Below are 12,118 nucleotides of genomic sequence, written 5' to 3'. Positions count from 1 at the left end.
AAATAAGTGTGCTTTGAAAATTAGATCAACTTTTTACTTAAAGTATATTTTCCTATAATATATTTTTGGAAAGTGTACTATAATACAATCATTTTCAAGTATATTTTGCATTTAAATAATGTCCAAAGGCTGTCGACACTGGACATCCCATGCCACGTGTAACGGGTTCGACCCATGTTGCACAGGCAGCACCATAAAGCACAGAACACGAGGTCTTATGGGAAAAAGGGTAATTTATTTAAAAATAAATGGGAAAGGAAAGGGTTCAAGAAGTAAGAATGGAAAGAAAGGAAAAGAATGATGTGCATGTGCAGGCCTGGAGGGCGGTGCCCCGCTGGCATGTGGGCACTTAATGATAAACGGTGGCATTGGACAGAGTGGCAGCATGGGCCTACTTGGACAGCAGCTCCTGTGCAGTTTGCTCGTGCTGGCTCTGCTCTCAGGAGATGGCCAGCTCTCTCTGTGGGCATTGCCTCAGATGGTAGTCCTCTGTGACATCCAGCGGCTGGGCGGCTTTCCCCGGCTGGGAACAGTGGCCGTGACAATATATCTCCTTGGGGCCCTTTTCTCCTCCTGTGAGCTCCGGAGATTAAAGGTGACTTCTATGCTGCGGAGATTAAAGGTGACTTACACTCGCCTCTTTGAAGTTCCTGGCAGTCCATTGCTGCGTGTGCATGCCGCTCTTCTACATTTTAGCACCCGCGTCGCATTTTCCGCTTTAAAAGTCCAGTATCACAACAGACCCCGACCTACACTCCCTGCTGTGTTTTATAGCGTGGGGAGAAGCCTAGGATCATTAACGAAGATAGCTTACCAGCCATCTCTATTTCCGCGGCCCTCGCCACTTCGCATACCTGCAGAAAGTGAGGCTGTCTTTGGAGTGAGCGAGTAGCAGTATTAGATTTGGACGCATGCCCATCACAGGCGCACGCCGTGACACATTCAAATTCTAATTTTATTTGTCACATACACAGTCATACACAGTACGATATGCAGTGAAATGCTTGTACGACCGCCAGTGATCTTAAAAAGGAAAATATAAACTATATATAAGGAATAAATATTAATAAAAAGAAATAAAATACAAAAGAAAACAAATGTAACTAGTAAAATAAACAAACTGTACAAATAAGGGCATAATAAAAATATTACAAAATATAGAAATATAGGGGGGATATATAAAGATATTAAGATGTTTTAAAGTGGCATTAAAAGTGGCATGATGAGCTGAATGAGGTATAATTTATATGATTAAAAGATGGAAAGATGTCTTTACTATGACCAAACATTAAACAGCAATCTTGTTAAAAAATTACGATAAAAGTACAGTAGTACTGTAATTTTTTATAATTTAGTTAAGAGTAGTGAGGAATCATCTAAGCATTCACAATCTAGGTGAGTTTTCATTATTACCCCTGCTGGAAAGCAGTTCCAATCTGCACAAATGAGGTATAGCAAAAACAAAAGCATTCGGATATGGGCAAACACATTTTTAAGTGATATTCTAAGGAAGGTCTACATTTATTAAAAAAGAATCAGTACTGGTGACAAAAAAAAATAAATTAAACGTTTCATTAGGTGGACAAAAGATGCTTAAAATTTTCTGGGATTCTCACAAGCTAGTACTGACACATAATTAGGAAAAATGTTTTATGATCAATAGTACTCGCTACAGTAAAATGCTTATTATATGCCACTATTTTGACAAATGTTTATGTTCATTATCAAACAACAAATGTTTTTTTTTTTTACCTCACTTCATGTTCATTTGTAGTACTGGTGTACAATATTAAAAATATTATATATTACTTTATAACTTGTTATAAAACTTATAATTATATAGAGTAGAACTGCTTTATACATTATATATCATCAGCAAAGTAAATAGACGTCTTTTTAAGAAAGAACCTTCATTAATGCAGAATCTATTTTAAATATTTTCAAAGTTGCAATTAATTTAATGCACCTCCGAAACCATGGGTAAAAAAGAGCATAAATAATTGGATTAATGGTGGAATTAATACAAAAGAAAATTGATACTTTCTGAAAAGTTTCTGTCTGTAGTTCGATAACATTTCCTAAAAAACTGTAAATGTAATATGGAAGTAAACACATTATAAACACAAACACTAAAATACCAAGGACTTTAGCTGCTTTTCTTTCAGATTTTATCGAGTATGTATTCATTTTTTGTGTTTTAGACCATGTGTGATTATTATGCTTTTTGATAGCAGTGGCATGTTTCTTAGCAATTACAAAAACCTGAGTATACAATATGATTATAACAGTTAGTGGAAATGCAAATGAGAATACAAGATCAATTATAGTCCAAACCTCATTTAGAAAAAGAAAACACTCTCCAGGACACATTACAGAACTTGTGAAGTTTCCATTAAAATATAGGACTGCTACGATATAGATCATCACTACACACCAGTTACAAACTATAACAAAACGAGTGATTTTCACAGAGACAATGTTCATGTAGAGAAATGGGTTTGAGAGAGAGCAATACCGATCTACAGCAATCTGAGCAATAGTATAGTTTGTTATTGTAAGCAAACTAGCAGACAACCAGTAAATGCTACATAAAACTTTCCCAAAAATCCAACATGACTCAATAGCCCAGATTAACATAGGAGGCATTACAAAAATGCCAGCAAGAAAATCCGACATAGCTAAGGAGAGCACAAGCATGTTAGTTGGTGTGTGAAGCTGCTTAAAGTGAAAAACAGAGATAATGACAAGCAGATTTCCACACAATGTTAACAGAACCACAGCAGCTGAACACACATACAGTAAGATATAAACTGCAAAAGATAGAGATCTCTCCGGACAGGAGAAATGCTCACATCGATCAGGTGATGTCAGATTCATAAACACACCAATCTTGTAATACCTATAGTACCTACAGTAATGGCATAAACAAAAGACCTAGTGGAGTCAAAAGGCTCTGGCAGGTTTGGTTCTTTTATACATTAGAAATGAATTACACCTCCCTCTTAGTGATTTGCATCATCTGATTTGGCAAATGTTTTACGTCGGATGCCCTTCCTGCCACAACCCTCTACATTTATTCAGACTTGGGACTGGCACAAAAAGACATTGGATTGTGCCCCCATGTGGTTGCATCCCTAATATGAATATAAAACATAATAGATATGATGCCATACCTTATTGGAACAAAAGTACTAAATTAATCACTTTCAATACTAAACTAATCACAAACAATTTCTCCCATCTTATGTGCTTTTGCCTGGCCCTAGGGGCCTTGTGGGATACATTTGATTTTTGTCAGTTGAAAATATTTTACATATTATTACAAATCAAACATGGTGGCCTAAGAAAGGTGTTCTCAAATATAATGTTTAAATGTATAGAATGATTTTTTTATTCAAGGACAAAATCCTGGAATCCTTTGTGAACAACATACATTTATGTATAAGGCAATCTGTGACAAATCCAGTGGGCAAAATTGCTTAATTGCAATAAGCTTCATAAACTAAAGTAACTCTAAATATCAATTAAAATACATCGAGTGTCAGAAACATTTAAAATATGTTACAAGTTAGTACTGTTTTAAGGTGGGTGCAATCCAGTGTTTTCTTGTGCCAGTCCCAAGTCTGGATAAATGCAGAGGGTTGTGTCAGGAAGGGCATCTGACGTAAAACGTTTGCCAAATTAATGATGCGAATCACAAATATCATTTCCATCCTGGATTGGTCGCGGTCCGGGTTAACAACGACTGCTGCCGGTGCTGTTGACCTACAGGGTGCCGGTGGGAATTGGGCTACTGTTGGTCAAAAAAGGAGGGGAGGAAGGCGTGTTCGAAAGCAAAGAGAAAAAAGGAAAGGCAAGAGTTTAGGGGTGATAGTAGGGACTTAATGTTGGGACTATGATAGGGAAGGGAAGAGAGTTGGTTAATATAATGCAGAGAAGGCAGGTGGAAAGGTAGCAAGGCTAGAAGCTTATGAACAGGGTTCAAATAGTTTTACCATGATGTGGATAGGAAAGAAATGGAGTAGGAGTTATTCTGAAAGAGGAGTTTGTAAGAAACATTCTAGAGGTGAAAAGAGTATCAGATAGGGTGATGAGTCTGAAGCTGAAAATTGAAGGGGTGATGTTCAATGTTGTTAGTGGCTATGCACCACAGGTAGGATGTGAGTTAGAAGAGAAGGAGACATTCTGGAGTGAGTTAAAAGTGATGCATCTCTTCAGCAGTGAGAGAGTGGCGATTGGTGCAGACTCCAATGGACATGAAGAGGCGGGTACAGGCAGGTTGGAATGGGTGGAGAAAAGTGTCAGGTGAGTTGTGCGATAAAAGAGTATCAGCGAGAATGAAAGGAAAGATGTACAGGACAGTGGGAAGACCAGCGATGCTCTACGGCTTAGAGACAGTGGCACTGTTGGAGATAGCAGAGCTGAAGATGTTGAGGTTCTCTTTGGGAGTGACAAGGATGGATAGGATCAAGAATGAGTTTATCAGAGGGACAACCCATGTTACAGGTTTTGGAGATAAAGTCAGAGAGGCCAGATTGAGGTGGTTTGGACATGTTCAGAGGAGAGATGGTGAATATATCAGTAGAAGGATGCTGAGGTTGGAACTGCCAGGCAGGAGATCTGGAGGAAGACCAAAGAGAAGATTTATGGATGCAGTGAGAGAGGACATGAAGTTAGTTTTTGTGAAAAAAGAGGATGCAGATGATAGGGTTAGATGGAGGCAGATGATTCGCTGTGGCGACCCCTGAAAGGGAACAGCCGAAAGACAAAGAAGAACAGAACTTCTTTTATACCCTGGTCCTGTGACTCAGGTTCTATTCGCTTCTTTTTATATGGAGTTAATTATGTGCCAAAATTTAACAAACAAACACAATCTGCTTTGCAAAGAAAAAAAATCCACTTTCTTACAAATGCGCCAACCTATTTTCTCACAAATGCAATGGAGCAACTTCCTCTTCCAAAACAGCAGATGGCGCTATCGGTCAATTGTTACACCCCGGTCTAGGTTGGGCCGCAACAGAAGTGAAGGGAAAAAAAAGGGGGTGAGACCAAAAGTGCGTTTGCTTAGTGTTTATTTTACAACAAGGTGAAATAAGCAAATTCCCAAAAGGTGGCTGTAAGCTTCAGAAGCCGACAAGACCAAAACAATAAACAAAATTCCCTCTACCTAGTACCAAAAGTGACAACTTACCTGCACCAAAAATAAAGAAACAGAAATACAAGACTCTTCCCTTACACCCTAACTAACCACAAACCAAGGAAAAACAAGGGGCAAACAAAATGGCATCAACTTCTTACTAAGCCACTCAATAAAGAATTAAATACAAATATATACAAAAGTATTTATAAACTAAACAAACAAAACAAAGAGGGCAAACACAAAAGCATAGTCAAAACAAGCAGAAGGGTCATACAGGCGAACAAAAACCAAGCAACTATCAAAAGGGGAAAGTCTAAGAGTAGTCAGAAACGTAGCAAAAGGGTCATACACAAAATAACATTCAGGATCAAGCATAGGATAAACAGTAAGCAAAAACACGGTCTGTAGCATGGTGGTCTGAAGGCCTTAGGTAGGCCTCTGGGTTGCCTGGAGGACCAATCATCTGGGAGGAGGCGGGACCAACAAAGAACAGGCAGAGCAGCAACCAGTAGATTTACAGGCACACTAAAGAGGGTGGGACCTAAAACAACAAGGGATGACACACCCTATCCCACCACCAGCAGAGACATAGAGACAAAGCAAACATAACTAGACCCACAAAACAAATAAATCCAATATCGTAACACCCCCTCCCTTAAGAGTGAACATCCTGTTCACAATTATAACCATGGCAACGAGACAATGAGTCAGCTACTACATTTTCAGACCCTTTCTTATGCTATATATCCAGATTTTTCCAGACTTTTCGTTTTGGGTGCGGGAAATGCAACAATTGCCTTAACTTTGGCGTCTAGCGGGCGAACTGTACCTTGTCCCACCTGTTTACCAAGATATGTAATGGTGGCATGACCAAACTCACATTTTGCTAGGTTTAATGTTAAGGAAGCTTTCTGAAGGCGAGATAATACAGAGTCTAAAGTACAAACATGTGCTAGCCTGAAAATATACAATACAGTAACAATCAAAACATCTTCAGCTCTGCTACCTCCAATTCTGCCTCCGGTCTTTTCTCCAGTGCCACTGTCTCTAAGCCGTAGAGCATCGCTGGTCTCACCACTGTCCTGTACACCTTTCCTTTCATTCTTGCTGATACTCTTTTATCGCACAACTCACCTGACACTTTTCTCCACCCATTCCAACCTGAATACAGAATAAAGCGGTATAGACGATGAGTGAGTGAGTGATTCGTTCTAAGTGCAAAGTTGAATGTCAGGTTATTGAGCTTTAGTTTAGCAGTAGGTCGGTTAGCCTTTTTCCAACACAATAATAATAGCTGGTTGGCTGTCATCAAACAATATGTAAAAAAAAATCTGTTAAGCACTGTTACATGAATATACAGTATATCAGAGTGTCCTTATATAATAAGCATTAAGTCTGGATCCAAGTTTATGTCAAGGATATCTGAAAGCACTTTAAAAGCCTCACACCAGAATATTTGTATTTTATGACCGAAAATAAAGCTATGAGATAAATCGGCTTCCTCTATTTTGTACCTATTACAAATAGTGGCGACATTAGGGAAAATCCTATGTAATTTTTTTTTAGAGAAGTGTAATCTACTGTATGTAGGACCTTAAACTGAATGAGGCATAATATAGTATTGACTGATTGTTTATCAATATCTCCTAAGCCCTTAGCCAAATCTTTTCCAAAATTACCATTCCCATCTCTCGTTCTCATTACTCTCTGATCAATTTTGTGAAGAGGGAACTAGCTACTAGTAACCTTTCATAAATTAAAAATAGCTAACATTTATTTCCTCTGAACTGTGTAAGACAGTCATCAAGGATTGAGGAAGGGATCTCGTCTATAGAAACATTATGTGTACGCAAATAATTCCTTATTTGTAGAAAAAAAAATTATATATATATTTCTACAATTGTATAAAGGAAGTATAAAGAAATTGTATAAAGGAAGCTAAAGCCCCATTCAGGTAAAGGTCCTTGACTGTGCTTATACCCAGTTCCTTCCAATGATTAAATGTTGTATCCAACCTTAAAGGGGGAAACGATGGGTTGTTTGCAATCAAAATTAAGAGAGATAGTGAATTAATCTTATTGTGTTATCTTATCTGTCTCCAAACACTTAACTGCTTCTTTGTGACGATACTATCAACTGCTGTTTTGTCTTGTATCACTAGAGAGTAAAATCTGCTGCCATCTACCAGAAAGCTAAAAATGAAAAGATGGTGGGTATTTCAGCAAGACTATGATACCAAACATAAGGCCAGGGAAACAATGAAGTGGTTTCAAAGGAAGAAAATCAAGTTGCTTAAATGGCCCAGTCAATCACCTGACCTAAATCCCATTAAAAAAAAATCTATGGAGAGAACTAAAGATCAAAGTTTATAAAAGAGGCCCAAGGAATCTTCAAGATTTAAAGACTGATTGTGTGGAAGAATGGGCCAGAATCACTCCTGAGCAATGCAGATGACTGGTATCTCCATACAAGACGTGCCTAGAAGCTGTTTTCCCTAACAAACGCTTTTTTACAAAGTGTTCAATACTTATTCCCTGATTCATTTCACTTTATTTATTATGACTCAACTTGTATACTTAAATGTTTTGATTTCTTTGTGTGAATTTAATATTTGGCTCGATGGCTACATCTGGTGGAAATTTTGTGTCAATAGCCTACTTAGAAATCCCTTGGTGATAAAAATGCTGGTGGTTTTGAAATGTTAAAAGGATAGATTGTGAGCATATTGGTAGAAGGATGCAGAGTTTGGAACCTCCACTCTGGAGGTATAAAGAAAGGCCAAAGAAAAGATTTATGGATGCTGTAAGAGAAGACATTCAATTCAATTTAGTTAAATTTTTATTGACATTGTCGCAAAGCAGCTTTGCACAATCAAAATAATTATTTAAGTTTGTATGAAATGTAAATGTGTTTGAATCAAAATGATCAGATTGTCCCTGATGAGCAAGCCGAGGACGACGGCGGCAGTGGCAAGGAAAAACTCCCTGAGATAGTAATAGGAAGAAACCTCGAGAGGAACCAGACTCAACAGGAAACAGGGAAAACGGTTGGCAGGGATTGATCTGCATAATACTATGTGAGACTGAATGTTCAGTATAACAGGTGATGTGTTAAATGAACTATTGAGCGACTGAAGTCACAGGTACTTGAGGACAGGACCATGTTCATGGAAAAGTGGAATCATCCACTCATCTTTGCAGAATTGTTGTAATTCAGCTTTATTTGAGGGTTTTCTAGCATGAACCGCCTTTTCAAGGTCATGCCACAACATCTCAATAGGATTCAGGTCAGGCCTTTGACTAGGCCACGCCAAAGTCTTCATTTTGTTTTTCTTCACCCATTCAGAGGTGGATTTGCTGGTGTGTTTTGGGTCATTGTCCTGCTGCAGCACCCAAGATCGTTTCAGCTTGAGTTGACGAACAGAGATGGTTCCATCTATCACAGCAAGCCTTCCAGGTCCTGAAGCAGCAAAACAACCCCAGACCATCACACTACCACCACCATATTTTACTGTTGGTATGATGTTCTTTTCTGAAATGCTGTGGTACTTTTACGCCAGATGTAATGGGACACGCACCTTCCAAAAAGTTCAACTTTTGTCTCGTCGGTCCACAAGGTATTTTCCCAAAAGTCTTGGCAATCATTGAGATGTTTTCTAGCAAAATTGAGACGAGCCTTAATGTTCTTTTTGCTTAAAAGTGGTTTGCGCCTTGGAAATCTGCCATGCAGGCCGTTTTTGCCCAGGCTCTTTCTTATGGTGGAGTCGTGAACACTGACCTTAATTGAGGCAAGTGAGGCCTGCAGTTCTTTAGATGTTGTCCTGGGGTCTTTTGTGGCCTCTTGGATGAGTTGTCTCTGAGCTCTTGGGGTAATTTTGGTCGGCCGGCCACTCCTGGGAAGGTTCACCACTGTTCCATGTTTTTGCCATTTGTGGATAATGGCTCTCACTGTGGTTCGCTGGAGTCCCAAAGCTTTAGAAATGGCTTTATAACCTTTACCAGACTGATAGATCTCAATTACTTTTGTTCTCATTTGTTCCTAAATTTCTTTGGATCTTGGCATGATGTCTAGCTTTTGAGGTGCTTTTGGTCCACTTCTCTGTGTCAGGTAGCTCCTATTTAAGTGATTTCTTGATTGAAACAGGTGTGGCAGTAATCAGTCCTGGGGGTGACTACAGAAATTTAACTCAGGTGTGATAAACCACAGTAAAGTTATTTTTTAACAAAGGGGGCAATCACTTTTTCACACAGGGCCATGTAGGTTTGGATTTTTTTTTTCCTAAATAATAAAAACCATCATTTAAAAACTGCATTTTGTGTTCAATTATGTTATCTTTGTCTAATAGTTAACGGTTTTTGATAAGCAGAAACATTTAAGTGTGACAAACATGCAAAAGAATAAGAGTCAGGAAGGGGGCAGATAGTTTTTCACACCACTGTAGGTAGAGGAAAAAGGAGAGAGGGAGAGAGAGAGCAGAAAAGGAGAGAGCAAAAGAGATGGAGAGATGGCAGTTAGGTATGGTCACAGTTGAACAATGTATAAGGTGAATGTATATTTAGTGCAGAGTGCAAGCAGGGACTCCGGCAGGACTAACTGTGAACACAAAGTTAGTAACTATGAAGTTAGTTGGGGTGAGAGAAGAGGATGCAGAGGATAGAGTAAAATAGGGGCAGATAATTCACTGTTGCGAACCAAGAAAGGGAATAGCTAGATATATAATAATAAGAAGATAAATAATAATAAGTAGATAGCCCACCTGCCGCTCTGGCAGCCTATAAATCTGTATAGTCATCTGTGAGCTTGCCCAACACGCGGGTGGCCATGTTACATAATTGCCAAATGCCAAACTTAGCCAAATCTGCATGCTTTGGTCCTGTGGGAGGAAACTGGAGTACCCAGCCAAAATTCATTAAAACACAGACCTGAAGGTGGGAAGGCTTTTTTTTTTTTCATTCACCATGCTATTGTTGAATTTGACACTATTTTGTAGGTCTTTTGTATTTATTTTAAGGGATTTATACCTTTTTCTGATTTCATCCATTTTGTTTGAAAAGATGTGTGAAGCCATTATCAACTTATGTTAAATATATATACTTGAGTTGTATTGAAAATTAGATATTAGTGTATTAGAGTTTATACTAATGAAATCATTGTTTTCCATTGCCCCTAACAAACAATAAAGATACATTATCCCCACAAATCTAGTGGGAGCAGTAAAAAACACAGAAGACAACAGGACACTATTGGAGATATTTAATTTAGTTTTTTACTTCCAACAAAGCATTACATCATATCTGTCATGCTTTCATTCAAATTAGAAAGGTGTGATTCATTTCTAAAGTATAAAAGCACCAGAACAGCTTCAACCATATTTTATTTTATTTTGCCTCTTTACAGTTTTTGCTTACAATTAAAGACATTGCAGAATTTATGTATTTATGTACCTGACAGAGTTTAATCAGTCTGATCGCTGTGAGCATTTCTCCTGTCCAGAGAGATCTGTATCTCCTGCAGTTTATATCTTACTGTATGTGTGTTCAGCTGCTGTGGTTCTGCTAACAGTGTGTGGAAATCTGCTCGTCATCATCTCTGTTTTTCACTTCAAGCAGCTTCACACTCCAACTAACATGCTTGTGCTCTCTCTGGCTGTGTCGGATTTCCTTGCTGGAATGTTTGTAATGCCACCAATGTTAATCTCGACTATTGAGTCATGCTGGATTTTTGGGAGAGTTTTCTGCACCATTTACTGGTTGATTAGTTGTTTCCTTACAATATCAATCTATACTGTTGCTCAGATTGCTGTAGATCGTTATTTAGCTCTCTCAAATCCCTTTCTATACATAAACATTGTCTCTGTGAGAAGCACCTGTTTTGTAATTGTTTTAAATTGGTGTGTAGTCCTGGTCTATAGTGTAGCACTTCTATATTTCAATGGAATTGTCAAAAGTTATGTAATATGTCCTGGAGAGTGTTTTCTCCCTCTAAATGAGGTTTGGTCTTTAATTGATCTTGTTTATTTATTTATTTTTCCACTTTCTGTCATAATCATATTGTATACTCAAGTTTTTGTGATTGCTAAAAAACATGCCACTGCAATCAGAGAGCTTAATAATCACACACGGCCTAAAACACAGAAAATCACCTCACACTCTATGAAATCCGAGAAGAAAGCGGCTAAAGTCCTCGGCATTTTAGTGTTTGTGTTTATAATGTGTTTACTTCCATATTACATTTACAGTTTTTTAGGCAATGTTATTGAAATACAGATAGAAACCTTTCAAACAGTCTCAATCTTTTTTTGTCTTAATTCCACCATTAATCCAGTTATTTATGCCTTGTTTTACCCGTGGTTTAGAAGGTGTGTTAAATTAATTGTAAGTCTGCAAATATTTCAAGCAGACTCTGCATTAATTAATGTTTTTTTTTGAAAAACCTCTTTTATTCCTTTTTACAATGTACCTAAACATTGCTGTTATACTATATATTATTATAGTATAACAGCACATTATAATAACATTATACTAATTATTATTTTACCTTTAAAATATGTAAAAATGTACAAATTTAAGAAACCTTTTGAAAAAAAAAAATACTTCTATGAGTAGTTTTGGTCCACCATACTTTTACTTTTACTTGTGTGGATACGTGAAGACAAATGCTACTCTTACTCTGTTATATTTGGCTACACTCAAGCCACTTAGATGTAACAACAATAATCACAAGACTCCGTTTGACCAATCAGCTGCAAAACCAATAACCTCATGGAGTCAGAGGGCGGGGTTTGTCTTCAGCAGTGGTAGACAGTGAAGCAAACCTGTCGCGGTTAGTTTAGCTATTTTATTCAATGTTGCAATCTTAACATATATAATTAGCAAATAAACTAGAGGCAAAAAAAATATACGTTTCTTACATTTATTTTATTTATGGTAAAGTGAGACCTCTTGTACACATGTTCTAATGTTATTTTCTATCTGCTGA

The 12,118-nt window shown here is 37.8% G+C and overlaps 2 protein-coding genes across 2 annotated transcripts; one reads left to right on the top strand and one right to left on the bottom strand.

Moving 5' to 3' along the window:
* Positions 1–1,896: 1,896 nt before the first annotated feature.
* Positions 1,897–2,877, bottom strand: LOC128541533 (trace amine-associated receptor 13c-like). Its single transcript, XM_053512003.1, has one exon. It carries the CDS (start codon positions 2,875–2,877, stop codon positions 1,897–1,899), a length of 981 nt encoding a protein of 326 aa, XP_053367978.1.
* Positions 2,878–10,572: 7,695 nt separating this feature from the next.
* LOC128541523 (trace amine-associated receptor 13c-like) lies at positions 10,573–11,568 on the top strand. Its single transcript, XM_053511992.1, has one exon. The coding sequence runs from the start codon at positions 10,579–10,581 to the stop codon at positions 11,566–11,568; it is 990 nt and encodes a 329-aa protein (XP_053367967.1). The 5' UTR covers positions 10,573–10,578.
* Positions 11,569–12,118: the final 550 nt, after the last annotated feature.

The sequence above is a fragment of the Clarias gariepinus genome, chromosome 2 (genome assembly GCF_024256425.1).
Source record: "Clarias gariepinus isolate MV-2021 ecotype Netherlands chromosome 2, CGAR_prim_01v2, whole genome shotgun sequence".
NCBI classification, from domain to species: domain Eukaryota; kingdom Metazoa; phylum Chordata; class Actinopteri; order Siluriformes; family Clariidae; genus Clarias; species Clarias gariepinus.
The sequence above is the reverse complement of the archived record's forward strand: the minus strand, read 5'-3'. Positions and strand labels throughout refer to the sequence as shown.